General features: G+C 37.0%; 1 protein-coding gene across 2 annotated transcripts in view; it reads right to left on the bottom strand.

The window, feature by feature from the left end:
* LOC149805774 (uncharacterized) overlaps positions 1 to 18,226 on the bottom strand; it is a 65,056-nt gene extending 46,830 nt beyond the window's left edge. The window contains exons 1-4 of one of the 2 annotated variants that reach the window (XR_016419785.1): positions 17,833 to 18,226; positions 14,989 to 15,023; positions 11,088 to 11,128; positions 8,538 to 8,633 (exon numbers count right to left, since the gene is read on the bottom strand). Coding sequence is in view for 1 of the 2 variants with exons in the window: in XM_089950460.1 (XP_089806586.1) it covers positions 8,538 to 8,633; positions 11,088 to 11,128; positions 14,989 to 15,023; positions 17,833 to 17,928 (268 nt within the window). In the remaining variant the exon portion in view is untranslated. The remainder of the gene's footprint in view (positions 1 to 8,537; positions 8,634 to 11,087; positions 11,129 to 14,988; positions 15,024 to 17,832) is intronic. The other variant, XM_089950460.1, reaches the window with a different exon arrangement.
* Positions 18,227 to 18,609: the final 383 nt, after the last annotated feature.

The raw sequence follows: 18,609 nt of genomic DNA on the forward strand, positions 1-18,609 counted from the left end.
TGCCTGCTGGTTGATCTTGCAAATTTTCAGCACCTAAGGAGGCCCTAACCACTGTCTTATTTTTCCTCATGATAGAAAATACTCTTTCACTTTCAATGTTGCTGATCTCAAATAGAGAAAGGCAAGTTATGTTCAACTAGAAAACTCACAAACAATGCTTCAGCATTGGTAGCTGTTGGGATGGCTGGTGACTACTGTACAGCCAATAATAATACAGCAGTATTGAGTCCAACAGATTCAGCATGAACCCCATGCATCCAGACTTACAGGCCCAAAGATCATGCTCAGAAAGGCAGGCGAACTTACACCTCATGGGCTGCCTAAAACTGGTGAATACTCCTGAATGAGTCAGTATTGCCAAGAACAAACTGTAGGTTGTCTTCCTTGATTTATTCTGTCTTTCCTTCCCTTCAGTGCCAAAAGGATGAATGGATGATCGTTGTAAATGTGCATTTCATGTGTATGCTAAACATTTCTCATGAAACAGTACAAGAAAAAACAAAGGATACATTAGTAAATTATTATGTAACTAACCAGCTACTAGCATGAATTGGCAAATTAGTATGTGACTAATTACCTAAACCGTAAGCCCAGATTTCCACTGACAATATATTATAGACACTGCATATAAGAAACAGTGTTTACATAGAATAAACAAAACAAGAGTCATGGTAGACTCCATGCTCTGAAGATGCATATAAATCATTTAAACTGACATTCTGCTAAATCAACACAAAAAACACAAACTAAAGCCAATCCAAACTTTCAACTTGTCCTAGGCTGCCAGGCAGCTATTTTCCTCTTAATGTTTTTCTTTGGAGAGGAAGGGGAAGAAGTGGATGAAGGGGGACGCGAATCAAGATAAATGTTAGATTCCTATTTTGTCCCAAGGGCCACTGATCATTTCTAGATGTATTTTCTTATACTTTTGATGCAAACACCATAGGGATACATCAAGAAATGCTCATTTTTGTTTCCATCAAGTCCTTATTGTAAATCATCTTCCGTCACTTTGTGCTGATGGAGTTCTCATTAATAACAATATTCGATAAATTCTACGAAAATCTAACATTCTTACCCTCCTCCACTCCAAATCTTCATTCTCATCTGCTCAACCATATAAAACATGCAAAATATAATCAGCATCTCCATGTAGACAGCTTTCAGATTAAATAGAGAACTAGCTGGCAATGCACAAAGAAACAGACACTGGGACGGACATGGTCAAGCCCAATATATCCACAAAAATACAGTCCTACCCGTTTATGTCGACATCCTCAGGCCTGAGGAAATATTGTCAACATAGGCGGATGTCAAGATAAGTGCTGGGGGGGTTATGAAAAAAGTTAAATTCATCAGTAAGGGGTGACCTGTCGTCAGTGAGTAGCATTTACACTCTGAGAAAACAAACAATGGAAATTTTGAGAACATGAAGACAAAACCAGTGTGAAATACACTTGTATATTGACAAATTACATTTTGGTTACCTTTATGTAATAAAATCCACAATAAAATATTGCATCGGTCATATCCTGATATGAAAAACATTCACTATGATATTCAATGTCAATATTCAATGTCAGCATTAGCACATGGTTGCATAGTTTTTATTTACATGCTTCAAGTACATGTACTTTTAAACTGTCCTAGATTTTGGTCAGTCTGTTCCCATCTTACTGAGGCCACCAAGGGGATAGGGCTATTCATGGGGAAAGCAAATTTTTAGTAAATTGTGTTTCTTTGAGAATACTTACCCGATCACATTAACATTAAGGATATAAGCCTGCTACCTCTCGAATCCAGCCCTACTAAAAGACGAAAATTCGTCTTTTCGGGCTATCTCATATAGACCAAAGGGCAATAACTCTTGCCCCTTACCTCCCCTTGCCACCGCCAGGTGTCACTAGTTTTTTAAGCTGAGCGATATATATTATATGAGGATGCTCGCATAGCAGGGTGGTTGGGAGGGTTTTTAAGTAATGTGATCGGGTAAGTATTCTCGGAGAAACACAATTTACTAAAAATTTGCTTTCTCCTTCAAATACGTTCCCCGATCACATTAACGTTAGGAGAATAAGTAATAGGAGGAGGGAATGCTGAGCATCCTACCTCCACCCCGGGTACCTTCTAGGGAATGATGGCTGGATTCCCCATTTGAACGATAACCCGTTCTCCTAATCTCATCAGCAACACACCCTAGGGTCACGTGATATGTGACCCTTATATACAGTTAAGAAGATAGTTATTGAAATCTTCTTACCATCGAAATTTCACTGGCAAATCCAGCAAAGCTGATAGGCTGTGCTGATTGTTTTAAATGGGTCTGGTGGTCATCTGGGCTACCAACACCGGACCTACCAGATTCAAGGTTTGCCTCTGCGAAGCCAAATCTCTGTGATAAAAACTGGAGAAGGTTGACTCTGCATGCCAGCCAACAGCTTCTATTATATCTCGGATTGAAGCATTGTGTTCGAATGCCAGGCTCACCGAGATTGCTCTAATCTCATGAGCCGTAATCTTCATGAGGTGACTCTGATCTTGTGAGACCTCAGAGTACGCTGAGCGTATAACCCACTTCAGCCATGAAGCAAGAGCTTGAGGGGTGATATCCTGTTTACCAGCTTTGACCGGAAGAAAGGGGTGCTTACGTGTGTCCCAACACGCCTCTGTGCATTTTAAATAGTGCTCGAGTGCACGAACAGGATCTTGCATGGCTGCTGCTCTTGACTTATCCATGGGAGAGAGCGAGCGAATGATGATTCTTTGATTGCCAATGGATGGTAACCTATTTTTGGCTACAAAGCCTGGTTGCGTCAGGAGGACCACCAAACCATCTGATCTGAACTGAAGAAAGTTCAGGTCACTGGAAAGGGCATGTAACTTGCTCACCCTGCATGCTGAAGCTAAGGCTATCAAGAAACATGTTTTGTATGATAGTAACTTTAACGAAGTGTGGGCTAAAGGTTCAAATTTGTCTGAATTGAGCCATGTTAAAACCCAGGACAGATTCCATTTTGGAAACAGGGTGAGGGATTTTGGTCGATTAAAATCAAAATTGTCTAAAAGATCTGATAGATCTTTGTTATGCCCAATATCACATCTACCATGATGGCGGAATGTGTCTGATATCATGGAGCGGTAGCCTTTGATAGTAATTGGGGCCAACTGTTTCTCCTCGAAAAGCCAAAGAAAAAAAGTCTGCCAGTTGAAGGATTGAGACACTTAAAGGGACGATGTTATTGATATGGCACCAGTCCCTGAAAACACGCCACTTTCCCTCATAAGCCTTCAGAGTGGAGGGCCTTCTTGCTCTTGAGATTCTCTCCACAATCGAAGGTTTAAATTGTTTGTCTCGCAAGGCTGCCTGGACAAGAGCCAAGCGTGAAGAAGGAGACGGTCCGGGCAGGGGTGGAACACCTGTGACCGCGGTTGTTTGAGAAGATTTGGGCTGGTTGGAATCTTCCTGGGTAGATCTATCGCTAGATTGAGTAGATCAGTGACCCAGGACTTGTTCCATCTGAGAGGGGCAATCAGAATCATCCGACAGTTCTGACCCTTTAACCTCTGGATTATTTTCGATATCAAAACCGTGGGAGGGTAGGCGAATGCCCACAACCCCTCCCAGCTGATTGACAAAGCGTCCACAGCCCAAGCCTCTGGGTCTGGAACCGGAGAGACGAAGGTGGGCAACTTGCGATTCCACCTTGTCGCAAAAAGATCGATCATCGGACGCCCCCAAAGTGTGCAAATCCGAAGAAAGACTGATTGATGGAATGACCATTCCGTGTGAATGACTTGACCTTTCCTGGATAGAGTGTCGGCCAAGACACTGAGTCTGCCAGGAATGTGTCTGATTTGTACGTTGATGTGGAGGTTGTCGCACCAACACAGAAACTGCCAAATCAGAATGCACAGGTCTGGTGATTTGGTGCCCCCTTGTTTGAGGAGGTAAGTCACCACCACAGAGTTGTCTGACATAATGAGGACAGTTTTTCCTGAGAGTTGATCCTTCCAGAAATGAAAGGCATTGATGACAGACCTCATTTCTAAAAGGTTGATGTGGAGATCCTCTCCCCTGGCTCCCACGTGCCGCTGACTGTAGCGAAGTCTGGCAACAGGTGGGCACCCCAACCGTAGGTACTGGTGTCGGTACATACCGTTATCTCCGCTTGGGGCATCTCCAGAGGAATCCCCGTGGACAGCCAACCGGGGTTGTGCCACTGACGCAGGAACGATCGTTATTGTTTGATTGAGGTGACTTGAAAAGGGGTGCCATTGTGCCAGTAACGTCATTTGTAAGGGACGCATAAAAAGATGGCCAAGCGGGATCAAGTCTGCCGCCACATTGAATAATCCGAGGAGTTGCAAGAATTCTCTCGCTGAAATCCACGTCCTGTTGGAAACGGACTCGACGAGTTCGACGATCCGGATTACGCAAGCGCGAGGAAGCCATACCAGATTCAGATCGGTGAGAAACTCCATACTCAGATGGACAAAATGCTGGGATGGACAGAGATCGGACTTTTTCCAGTTCACGAGAAAGCCTAGATGATCTAAAAGTGCTAAAAGATCGTTTCTGCCTTTGAGCAGAATAGAATTTACCATATGTTTCTGGAGGATGTCGTCCAAGTACACTGCCATCCCTGTAGATGAAGTCAAGCGGAACAGGGTTACGACGCAATCCATAACCTTGGTAAAAGCCCAAGGGCTGATGTTGAGGCCAAAGGGTAGGACCTGGAACTGATAAACCGCATCGTGGTAAGCGAATCGGAGAAATTTCCGTGATGCGGGGTAGATAGGGACATGAAAATATGCGTTGGTCATATCTAGACTGATGGCATACTTGCCCCGCTGGATGGAAAGACGGATTGATCTCGCCGTTTCCATCTTGAATTTCAGTGGTAAAATGTATTGGTTGAGGCGACTCAGGTCGATGATCGGCCTCAACCTGCCTTTTGCCTTCTGGATAAGAAACAGCCTGGAATAAAACCCTGGCGATTGTGGTTTTTTCACAATCTCCACCGCCCGTTTTTCTATGAGCGACTGTATCTCCTGTTGTAGAAAGGTATCCTTCTCCCGATCAGACGGTACGTCCGTGAAGAGGGGAGAGGAGGACAGGGGAGGGGGTTGGATAAATGAAATCCGCAGTCCCTCCGAAATGACCTGGATCACCCAATCGTTCTGAGTAAAAAAGGTGGTCCAGTGGTCCTGAAATTGCAGGAGGCGGCCGCCCACAGGTAGGCTGTGCATGGGTGGTGGAGAGGGTATGTCAATTTTTAGAGTTAGGAGGCTTGAAGACGGTGAAACTTTGTTTCTTACCGCCTCTGTATGGTTGCCTCCTAGCTTGATTAGACTGTTGTCTCCTGGCATTGGGTTGGGATCTATACTGCACATTTGATTGTAAGGATCCCTTGTCCCTGGTCCGCCAATCATCCCTCCGCTGTGGCCGGGTCTGATTTTTTCTAAACGCCTGCGAGGGTTGGGCGGCGAGTTGGAGAGGCAGTTCCTGGACTGCCTGCTTCCGAACTTCTTCAATTTTTCCTCCAGAGAGTAAAGGCGACCCAAACAGAGTCATCCGTAAAGCCAGAGTATGATGGGGCTTGAGCGACGTGGACCGCAGACATATGTCACGTCATATCAGGTCTAAGTTGGCAGAAGCAGTCAACGCATTAGCCATGGAATGGTGAGCTGCCCTGTTAATAACTCTAGTGGGTTTTCTGCGAGTCGGAAAACGGCTAATGAAGCCAAGTCCAACATTGAAGATGTAGCGACTACGTTCCGGACTAGCTTTGACGTGGCATGGAACACATTTTTGTCCACTTTGTAAAACAGTGGAGCGGACATGTGAACTGCTGCCATATTTTTGTTCAGGGCCGGAAGATCCGTACTGAAGGCGTCTGAATGAGTTTTGTACCAGCGATCCAAGAACATTGCTGGTACTTGGCTTTCTGAAAAGAACGCCTTAGCATTCCCCAGATCACCTATTCGTCCTGATAAACGATCACTGATCTCCTTAATTTCGGCCGACTGGGGAAGGAGCCGGAAGGATGGCGTCTCTTCCTCCCCGTCAAGATCTACAGACGCCTTAACTTTGTAGTCTTGAGTGGCGGTAGGAGGTGGAGGGCATTCTGAAGTTGCCAACACCCTATAAATTTCTTCCACTGCCGCCTTGAAGCCAAACTCAGTCCGTTCCATGGTTGGATCTGTGTACGGCTGATATGCAGGAGTTTCGTCACCCTCACTGTGTGCCAAGTCGTGTTCTGGAATAGCTTGCATTTCTGGATAGAGCATATCAGGTGGCATAGATGACGCGATTCCGTCATCCTTAACACTGTCACTAACTCTCCCTTGTGGATAAGCCGTGAACATATGGACAGACGGCCCTGCCGGCTGGTTTGTCTGGCTTGTGGTCGACCTGAATGTTGGCGACGGTCCTGCTATCACCGGTACCGGCTGCTCCAATGGCCTGGCTGGACAGACAGATTTCACACTAAAATCTCCGCCATAGTATTGGTATGTTGCCAGCGGTACAGCTTGACAGATGGATTTATCACTAAAATCCCCATAAGTCATATTTGGTTGGACCGTTTTAGCAATAGGGTCCCCATGCTGGGACAGCTGGACGGCTGGTGACGTAGAGGTTGTATATTGAAAGGGATCTGATGGATCCGGTAAAAACCCCATGCGTCCTGACTTACAGACCCAAATGCCATGCTCAGACATGCGGGGGTACTTACGCCCACTGGGCAGCCTAACATTGGGGGAACATTCCTCCAAAGAGTCAGAAAAAGCTGTGGAAGCAAGCGAGGGAAATAAGGGTAATATCTGGCCTGATGTCAATAGCTGCGTCGTCGTTTCCTGGACCAAACAACGCATCTGTTCCAAGGTGAACTGTTGTACCCTGTCAACATTATTTTCCTCCATTGCCGCTGATGTTACTGTTGCTGACGGTTGCAAACGATGAACTTTAGGTGGAGGGGGGGACCCCAACATCCCCCACAAGGCTTGCAATGGAGGCTGTCTTCGGATGTATACTGAGGACATCAATGCTATCTTTCTTCGACTTATTCCGTCTGTCCCTCCCTTTTGCTGCCTTCTGGGCTACATCAGCCCACGTTTGCTCTGTCCAAGTATTACACATGCTGCATGGTATAGATGATGTACACTTAGTACATACAATACAAGAGTCATGGTTGTCTTCTTTTGCTTTCAGCTTTTTGCATTTCATGCATTTGGTTGACATTTCTACTAAAATGACACAAGAAAAGAAAACAAAGCACAAATTAGCAATTCAGCATGTTATTAATTTGCTAATACCACAACCATTACTAACGGAGTAAGCGAAATTAGTCAGTGTCGCGTTTACTCTTAATTGACAACACGAGTTCAGTGATAGCGTGTGTAACATGGTCTTCAGTAGACGAAATCCGTAAGGGTGACAAAGTCACTCAATTTTGAAAAAAATTGTTAAAATAATGTATACAACCTGTAGAAGAATGATTGTCCGACGCCATAAATCCAAATTTTAACTTCGGATGGTCCAATTTAACGCTAAGATGGCTTGGATTGTTTGGAGGTATAATGTACGTGTTATCCATACAAGCGAAGCTTAAAAACTAGTGACATCTGGCGGTGGCAAGGGGAGGTAAGGGGCAAGAGTTATTGCCCTTTGGTCTATATGAGATAGACTGAAAAGACGAATTTTCGTCTTTTAGTAGGGCTGGATTCGAGAGGTAGCAGGCTTATATCCCTAACATTAATGTGATTGGGGAATGTATTTGAGGGAGAAATGAAAACCTGTCAACAAGTTGGTTTAAACAGTATATGTATTTAGTTACAGAAGTCATCGTGAAAAGTACATAAAAGCGAACAAGAGATATGCGACTGATATGATTAATGAAGGCATAATATTGTATACATTGACACATGCTAAATAAAGTTAAAAAGGAAACTGTCACAGCATAATAAACTTGTTTTAATCACCGATCACTTTGGAAGATGCAAGAATCAATCAGATTTCATTCCTTTTATTTAAGTCGCCGCAAGAGGCCAACTTTATAGGACCAAACAAAAGCTTGATTTTTTTATCCGACCATGACATTAAAGCCTGGTGACAAGATCAACTAATTGTTGAATAAAGTACAGGTCGGAACTGGCTGCTTGCCGACATAAATGATTAGGCAGGAAAATTAAAGCCTGTCGGCAAGATTACCTAACTGTTGAACAAAGTATGGGTCAGAACTGGCAGCTTGTCAACATAAATGATTAGAAAACAAAGGATTTGTTTAAGCTGGGACCAAGGACTTCTGTTGACATGTACGTTTATTTTTATCTCAAGGTCGACATAAGCATGACAATTTTGGTAGTAATAGTAGACCAAGGGAATGCGACTTTGCTTTTTAGTCTAAATAGGCGGCTTGTCGACATAAGTGATGTTGATATAAGTGGGTAGGACTGTATTAAATATCAGCAAAACATGCCTTCATTCAGTAGAACAGGAAATTCCAGATCATGCTTCAAATGTCTAAATCATCTACCTTTCTCCTGGGCATCTTTGATGAGATAACAGGCTGCTCTATCCTTGACCGACCCTCCACCATTGCAGAACTCGGCCTTGGCCAATATTTCACATCCTGCAACATACCAAACATCAGTATAGTAATTGAAATGATGATCTAACATTATTATGATCCAATACCAATATGACCTGTTGCTAAATTTTGGCACTATTAATGTAAGTTTTACAAATATCTGAAGACAATTTGCATATTACAGCATCCTTACTCAACTTTACAATGTTGTTAATTGGTGGACTTAAAAGTGATCTGTAAGTGAGGCACAATATGGCATCCTTACTAAACCTTATAATGTTGTTCGTTGGTAGACTTAAAAGTGATCTGTAAGTGAGGCACAATATGGCATCCTTACTAAACCTTACAATATTGTTCATTGGTGGACTTAAAAGTGATCTGCAAGTGAGGCACAATATGGCATCCTTACTAAACCTTACAATGTTGTTCATTGGTGGACTTAAAAGTGATCTGTAAGTGAGGCACAATATGGCATCCTTACTCAACCTTACAATGTTGTTCATCAAAGGCCTTAAATGTGATCTGCAAGTGAGGCACAATATGGCATCCTTACTAAACCTTACAATATTGTTCATTGGTGGATGTAAAAGTGATCTATAAGTGAGGCACAATATGGCATCCTTACTAAACCTTACAATATTGTTTATTGGTGGACTTAAAAGTGATCTGTAAGTGAGGCACAATATGGCATCCTTACAATACCTTACAATGTTGTTCATTGGTAGACTTAAAAGTGATCTGTAAGTCAGGCAGGCTTATACCTACTGATTCTCCAACATGTCTGTTATTGTTGGACAAGAAGAAATTTATATGGCTATTGACTAAACATACTGTTTTAAAGTTGAAATCCAATGTTTTTGAAAATTAACATATTTTTTTAAAATATAAAAAATGGTACTTGCACATGTTCTATCCAAGGATTATAGAAACCAGCCAGAACAAGTCTGCTGGGTACTGGAATTGTTCCAGAAATCATTGCAACCAGTGCAATGATGCATGGCTGAGTAATGGAATTGTTCCAGCAGTCATTGCAACCAGTGAAATGATGCATGGCTGAGTAATGGAATTAATACTAACTTAATTAATTTACACATGTTGTAATTTGGAGTTTACCAAATGCAGTATGTTTATTTTATAAGTAATACAAGGATCATGATGGCTTTTGACTCTGATTAAAGACCTGCTGTCCTTTGTTTGAGGTTAGATAAAAAGGAAAGTCTGATCAAAAAAAGATTTCTGCAGAAACACATAAGTAACCTGAGTAAGCTATTGTCAGTTTAATAGAAAACATATGACACTGACATTCTTTCCATCAAAATAAATAAAGAAATAATTGAATAGAAAACATATGACTACTGACAATCTTTCCATCTACATAAATAAAGGAATAATTTAATAGAAAACATATGACTACTGACAATCTTTCCATCTACATAAATAAAGGAATAATTTAATAGAAAACATATGACTACTGACAATTTTTCCATCTACATAAATAAAGGAATAACTTAATAGAAAACATATGACTACTGACAATCTTTCCATCTACATAAATAAAGGAATAATTTAATAGAAAACATTTGATTACTGACATTCTTTCCATCAAAAAAACAAAGGAATAATTTAATAGAAAACATTTGACTACTGACATTCTTTCCATCTAAATAAATAAAGGAATAATTTAATAGAAAACATATGACTACTGACATTCATTCCACCTAAAAAAAACAAAGGAATAATTTAACAGAAAACATAGGACTACTGACATTCTTTCCATCTAAATAAATAAAGGAATAATTTAATAGAAAATATGTGACTACTGACATTCTTTCCATCTAAATAAATAAAGGAATAATTTAATAGAAAACATATGACTACTGACATTCTTTCCATCTAAATAAATGAAGGAATAATTTACTAGTCTTTAAGCTGTTGAACAAATTTGTTTCACATAAATGTTATTTTTATGAGTCACTGGCTGATACAGATGTATGTATATTGATACAATCATCAGATAGTAAAACTTACTGATTTATCCCTTTCTACATGGTAACACATATTTATACAAATGTATATTGTGGTTATTTTTCATTAATTTTATTACCATTACATACAAATTCTGACAGTTATCATACCAGTATAAATTGTTTATTACATGCATGTTCAATGTCATCTAAATAGACAAGCAAATAAACATTTTGAAAAATAAATGAATTTGAATATATTGTTTCTCGGTTATAGCATTCTAAATTCCCAGCCCCATCTAAAATATCATAAATAATCTTTACTGTATTATACTTTAAGATATGTAATCGGAAGCAAAATATGTCTAAACAGAATCAAAGTCCCTCAAAAAGTCTGAACAGAATCAAAGTCCCTCAAAAAGTCTGAACAGAATCAAAGTCCCTCAAAAAGTCTGAACAGAATCAAAGTCCCTCAGAAAGTCTGAACAGAATCAAAGTCCCTCAAAAAGTCTGAAAAATTAATTTTTTTTACCTGTCTCATCACTGAGTTTGGTTATTCTCACGAGAGGAGTTCTGAAATAATATAAAATGAGACACCTGTTAAGTTCTGGAAATGTAAATGAATTACAATGATGGTAAATGCCTTAACATACCAATTTATACATGACTTCAAATGCCTTAACATTTATACATGACAGTAAATGCATTAACATACTGATATGGACAATGGATTTCTGCACCCCTGGCTCTCCCCATTGTTACACATATATTTTAATGCCACTGTATGTTAAAAGGGAACATGCATGTATCACGATTTTTAACTTTATAGATAAAATATAAATTGTGATTTCTTTTTATTAAATTCATGAACTTGAAAAATGTGCAAATATCAGTGCATCATTTTTTTTTCTTCAGTATGTATCATTATGTATGTTTAATTTGAATTGTGTGTTGGCTTTTCTCCATGATTATATGTAATGAATATCTATATTGCATGACTGACCTTGTTCAGTAATTGCATTTAGGGCCTACCTGACAACAATTTTGTGATGCTATAAACAATAAATTACATAGCTAATATTTCTCTATGATTTTAGATTATATATTAATATCATTTTTTGTGGAGGTAAAGATTTTATTTGTATCTGAATTTAATTTTCAACGTGAAAATTCCTGATCTTGTTGATAACTTGGAATGCTCTAGAAATGGGCTTTTGACCCTCATCCTAATCCTTATACTGTGACTCAGGTTTTTATATAAGGGAGAGGTAAACATACTCATTCCTATTTCAACATCAGTCTTTAGAGTCAGTATTAGTTGTGTTCCAGTTAATATTTGTGGATTTTGTAATGACCCAAGGGTTTAAAACTACATAATAAAAATGAGCAACAATCACCAAGTTTAGTAAAATTCATTATATTAATTTATTTCCCTAAAATAAGCAATAGAATTAAAAAATACTTTACAGTATGGTCAGAATACCTATTTCCTAAATAGTTCTATCAATTCCATTAGATCCAAAGTAATCAGAATACATCCCCAAAGTATTCCAAAAATCACAAAAATAATGTACTAATGTGTCAATGGTACAGAAGAAATCACTGTTTTAAATCCAGAAGTCTTGAAGTAAATTCACACAAAATCCAAAATACATGTAATTTAATAGTCTTTGAATACTATCTTATATATCTAAATGTCATCTGAATAAACTCACAATAATGTAATATAGATTTTATATAGATAACCAAATCTCCTTTAAAATGAATGTTCTATACATGGTAATTCCAATTATCAACTGTAAATGAATAAATTTCCTCAACTCCTTGAAGTCCAGACAAACTTTAAAAATGATGATTTCTGTGTCTATTGTCTGTTATATAGAAAGATAATGCTTTTAATTGTCAGACAGCTTATGCCAAGCAGTCTAGGAATTACTCTGCATTTCAAAATGTAAACAAATCAGTTGATTTAAAACAGCTAATCAAAAAGCAGGTCAGAAGCCTTTTCAGAAATATGACCTCCATGTATGTCACTCATGGCCTATTTGGACCACATCATGTTTATTTCAAACTCTTCTGTACACTGACCTTGCAATTATGAATTAAATAGTACAAATAATGCAAGACTCATTCTAACAGCACAAAACCCATTCATAGGATCTTAGAATTAAAAAATGTCATTGATTAAATGACTCTTACTAAAACTATTATTATAAAAATAATAAACATGATATAGATATACATAACAATTTATTTATTTCAATTATTAAATAAAATTACAATGTGCTCATTAATAATAAAAAGTGCTAATTAATAATACTTTTGGACTAAACCCGTAAATTGGGATTATTGTAAATTCATTCAAGGACACTTTGGATTATATCAGTTTGATACACAGAGATTCTTGGCACATTTAGCATATTCGAGACTATTGGCACATCAGCATGTTCAATACTGTAATTCATTCAGAACACCACTAGAATTCATTTGGAATATTCTATACTTTTGGACTTGTGATAGAACTTATAGGACTATTTGGGATTTAATTCATAATATCAGAAGTTCTCTTTAAATTTACATTTTTTATTCCAGGAAATAAATTATTTGTTGGCTTTTACAAAACTTCTTGCTTTCTTTTCTGTTAATTAGATGAACAAGCTTAGAGTTGTAGCAGTATGTACAGTGCATGAGGAATTCTTAAATCCTAATGGAGGAAATTATGAGACATTTTATCCAAAAGATCAGCACTGCAGCCCTAACCTTGTGAACTTTAATACAAAAACCTTCAAAGAAAACATCGATATACCTAATTATTACATGTAACAGAAAATGTGTCATTTTTAGTTCCAGGTTACTATTAGTATCCTATTTTCTTGATTTGCTAAATTTCTCTCAAACTAATTATTTATTTTCAAAAATATTTCCTTTAAAAAAAATACAATAGAATTTAACATAGCAAGCATATTTTATTCCACCCTACTTTTTAAACAAATTAATCATTAATTTCCAAAAGTAGTCCTACTATGTCAAAAATCTATAACACCTAACTGACAAGTATTTCCTATATAATCAGATGGTGAAGGTTTTTTTCTGCAGCTCCCTGAAAAAAGTTAGTTGTTGTTGCTAGTATCAGCCATGACTACACATATTTTGTCCTGATCCTGGAGTTATCATTATCATTCAATTAAAGGGTTTTTGGATAAGCCAGGAGACCTATTTAGTCTTGGTTTTATGGCTTAAGAGTGTTTAAACAAATGGGAAAACATAAAGATGAAACAGATCTATGGGATATTTACAGGCACATTATGTCCAATGTCCAACAGGTCAATTAGCAAACAGTAATTTTGAAGCTTTGAGCTCATTTGTTAGACAGGTCCAACAAATACATTGATTTTTTCAGGTGTGTGTGTGCATGTGTGTGATTTAATAATATTTTACTAAATAGCTATAAAGTACCAATTAAAGTTAATTTTTAAAAAAGGTTAAGTTGAAATGGTGTTAAACCATTTTCAGGAAGCTTAACTCTTCCAAATATATGGAAACGTTTAGTCCTACAAGCTAAAATATAAAGACATTTAGCCCATCAAGATAAAATATAAAAACATTTAGCCCAACAAGATAAAATATAAAAACATTTAGTCCTACAATATAAAATATAAATACATTTAGTCTTACAAGATAAAATATAAAAACATTCAGTCCAACAAGATAAAATATAAAAACATTTAGTCCCACAAGATAAAATATAAAAACATTTAGTCCTACATCATAAAATATAAAAACATTTAGTCCTACAACATAAAATATAAAAACATTTAGTCCTACAACACATAATATAAAAACATTTAGTCCTACAACATAAAATATTAAAACATTTCATCCCACAATATAAAATATACAAGATAATGAGTTTAAAAATACTTAAAAGCCATATTTAATAAATGATACAAGTAAAAAAAATACAAAATTGTTAAAATATAGATCAAAATGTATTAAAAATAAACCATATTCTATTAAAAAGTCTAAGATTGTTTTCTAACGGTACTTTATCAAAAAGCTACTTCAATGAGTTCACATAAAGAAACTTCCGTCTCACATGGCAGAAGTCAATACACTTCTGTCCCAATTGATGGTAGCTGACACATTCAACCAGATTTTGTTCCAATGCCCATTACACACTCTGGTGGATGTTTGCATTTCAGGAGATATAAATTCCATACACCTGCATGTTATATAGATGATACAGAAATGCACCTCAAACATAAAACTACATAACAAAGTGCTTTGCTTCAATTATTGAAATTGTCAGGTAATTATACAATCTGACATCATCAAGAAATATCAAAATTGATAATATCTGAACAACTGTTACAGGTCTTACATCCTTAGCTGTGAGTTGAAAAATAATTCAAGAATAAAACTGTAAAGAATACCTGCCAACCATCCCCACAATTCCATGTCGAATGTCCTGATAGTAGAAAACATTGCAGTGAATTAATCACATGTAAAAGTAAATCGTTTGTAGTTCAAGTTTCTACTAATGACATTAACTAATAACCACCATTTACAAATACAACAAAAAAATTATATATTTTTTTTAATGAATAAAATTTTATTTGGCACAAGCATTCAATGTATTACAATCAGTGATAATTAGATTAATTCACCAAATTTGTTGTTGTTTTAATTGTTCATGGGATATATTTACACTGTAAAAATATTTCCTCTGATACTAAACTCATTACTTAGCAATATGAAACTAATGAGGAAACACCAAACAGGAGTGTTGATCTACAGTACATGTATGTCATCTAATACTTTCAAAAATAAATCATTAACATACTGTTCTTCCTTTATGATAGCTTCAATTTAATTTGCAATGATGCTGAGGAAAAATAAATAGTCTGCATGTATGAGAAAATAAAATATTTTTAAGAAAACATCAGAAAATACTTCTGCATTTTTTAAGGTTCATGCTATTCTCATGGTTAACAAGGTTCAGGCTATTGACATGGCTATTGAGGTTGAGGCTATTGACATGGCTATTGAGATTGAGGCTATTCACATGGCTATTATAGTTGAAGCTATTCACAGTGCTACTGATGTTGGGGCTATTTACATGGGTATTGAGGTTGAGGCTACTCACATGGCTATTATGGTTGAGGCTATTCACATGGCTAATAGGGTCAAGGCTATTGACATGGCTATTATGGTTGAGGCTATTGACATGGCTCTTATAGATGAGGCTATTCACAGGGCTATTATGGTTGAGGCTATTCACAGGGCTATTATGGTTGAGGCAATTCACAGGGCTAATATGGTTCAGGATATTCAAATAGTTAATAAGGTCAAGGCTATTGATATGGCTGTTATGGTTGAGGCTATTCATAGTTAATAAGGTCAAGGCTATTTATATGGCTATTATGGTTGAGACTATTCACATGGCTAATATGGTTGAGGCTATTCACATGGCTAATATGGTTGAGACTATTCAAATAGTTAATAAGGTCAAGGCTATTGATATGGCTCTTATGGTTGAGGATATTCACATAGTTAATAAGGTCAAGGCTATTGATATGGCTATTATGGTTGAGACTATTCACATGGCTAATATGGTTGAGACTATTCACATGGTTAATATGGTTGAGACTATTAATATGGCTATTATGGTTGAGACTATTCACATAGCTCTTATGTTTGAGGCTATTCACAGGGTTAATATGTTTGAGGCTATTCACATGGATAATATGGTTGAGGCTATTCACAGGGCTAATATGGTTGAGGCTATTCACAGGGCTAATATGTTTGAGGCTATTCACATGGCTAATATGGTTGAGGCTATTCACAGGGCTAATATGGTTGAGGCTATTCACAGGGTTATAGTTTGACTTTAAGAAAGAAAAACAACTATATTATGTCCTTTATATTACTTGATAAAATTAATTATCTTTAGATAAAAGTAAAACAAAATATCCTGTTGTAATAAAATCTTTACAAGTAATACAGAGTGATTCTCTGGGCTAAGCAGATTGGGGTATACTCGGTTCTTCACTGCCATGGTAGCTGGAATGGTCAGAAAATGAAGGGACAAAACTGCCAAATGACAATCTTTCATATTATCACTCTTCTACCTGTCCTACTGCTACTATATTTCCTATTACCTAACTGAACCACCACGCATCATTTAATAGTCAAGGGTGATGACTGTGTCAGCATTATATATTGATACAGATAGATCCCATGTACCACCACCCCATGGTACAAAGTCCACCCTAGCCCCAGCCCCCCAGCAAAATGAACAATAGTACATAATCCCCTTTTCCCCCACCACTTGTTTCACCCTTTTTAAACCATCACAAATATACATTTCGGCTTGTGCCCCTTGAAGTTTTGTCAGCTTCTTGTTAGTCAATTAAAGACATATAGTGTGCGGGTTAGATCTAAACAGGTAAGGGCTTATTAAAATACCTAATGATCGTTTTAATCTAAAGATTAACTACATGTGCATTGTCAACTCGCTTTCATAAGTACTGAGTTTACTGTATTTGACCATTATTATTATATTCTGAGAATTACTTAAAAGATAAGCCATAATTTTAGTGGATAAACATGAAATTCCATATTTAAATTAAATACGTGTATGACGTACATTGATCATATGCCACATTTCTTTTTTTTCCCCTTGGTAGGGTAAGTACTTGAAAGCTTGGCCATAATTTTATTGGATAGACATAAAATTCTATAATTAAATTAAATACATGTATGACGTACATTGATCATATGCCACATTTCTTTTTTTTCCACTAGGTAGGGAATACTTAAAAGCTTAGCCATAATTTTATTGGACAAACATAAAATTCTATAATTAAATTAAATACATGTATGACGTACATTGATCATATGCCACATTTCTTTTCTTTTTTTTTTCTTCTCCCTAGGTAGAGTAAGTACTTAAAAGCTTAGCCATAATTTTATTGGATAAACATAAAATTCTATAATTAAATTAAATACGAGTTATATTGATATGTGACATTTCTTCCTTTATTTCCTCCATTCCCGTTGCAAAATAAACGAGTTTATTTGTGACAGTTTATAAAGTTTTAAAGCTGGGAGGGGGTTCCAACACCCGACCACCAACTTCTCTACTTTTTAATAGTCTTCTCTTATCATTATGTCCTGATTTTTGACCGACTCAAGACAACCAAATACTAATAAATTCGATAAGTAGGAGAATGCTAGTTTTACTCGTCACATTCAAGTCAACACCATTTCAATACCTGAGACAAGTTTTGTCGTCTACAATATTGCGTTTTGTGCAAATATTTTAAACTTCTAAACAACTTAAGGCCGAAATATTTAGCTCGCTCTGCCATCTCTTAATACCTATATAACTGGGTCACAGGTCAAAGGTCAAACACAATCTGCCGACCACTGATTTTTCTTTTAGAGTCGGGTTCCCTACGCATTTGGTATTGTGTGAGTGTCAGGTGCCTTCAGACCACAAGTATTTGAAGAAAAAAAAAAAAAAAAAAAAAAATCAGGAAGACATTGCAAACAAAATAGTACCAACTTCATTGATGACCCAAATTGACTAATGAGGCACAAATCGATGTCGCTGAAACGTTAACTCATTATATACGTTTCTTTCCTTAATGCATACCTTTTTGCTATATCAATATACGTCTATCATTCCACACAAAAAGTCAATGTAAACAATAAATAAAGCTTGGATCTGAAAATATCGTAACCTAAATGGTGTATATCAATACCTACGTTACTGTCGCTAATGTAATTAGGAGCCAGTTCTGTCAGATAAAGATGAAAAAATAAAACTGAAGATTCAGTTAAAAAGTATCTGAATCAATCGTGTAACTCTTTGAGAAATATACAAGCAAATTTTGAATAATTATACCCTGAACATTCTTTCACCAGACTTCAAAATGTAAGTCGCTAAGGTCATGATACATACGTAACCCTTTTTATGCACGGTATTTTTTGTGTAAAACGAGGGTTTTGAGGAGTAAAAAAGGCGCTCAAAATTCACCTGTATGTTG

This window comes from Sinohyriopsis cumingii, chromosome 2 (genome assembly GCF_028554795.1).
Source record: "Sinohyriopsis cumingii isolate HCF-2022 chromosome 2, ASM2855479v2, whole genome shotgun sequence".
NCBI classification, from domain to species: domain Eukaryota; kingdom Metazoa; phylum Mollusca; class Bivalvia; order Unionida; family Unionidae; genus Sinohyriopsis; species Sinohyriopsis cumingii.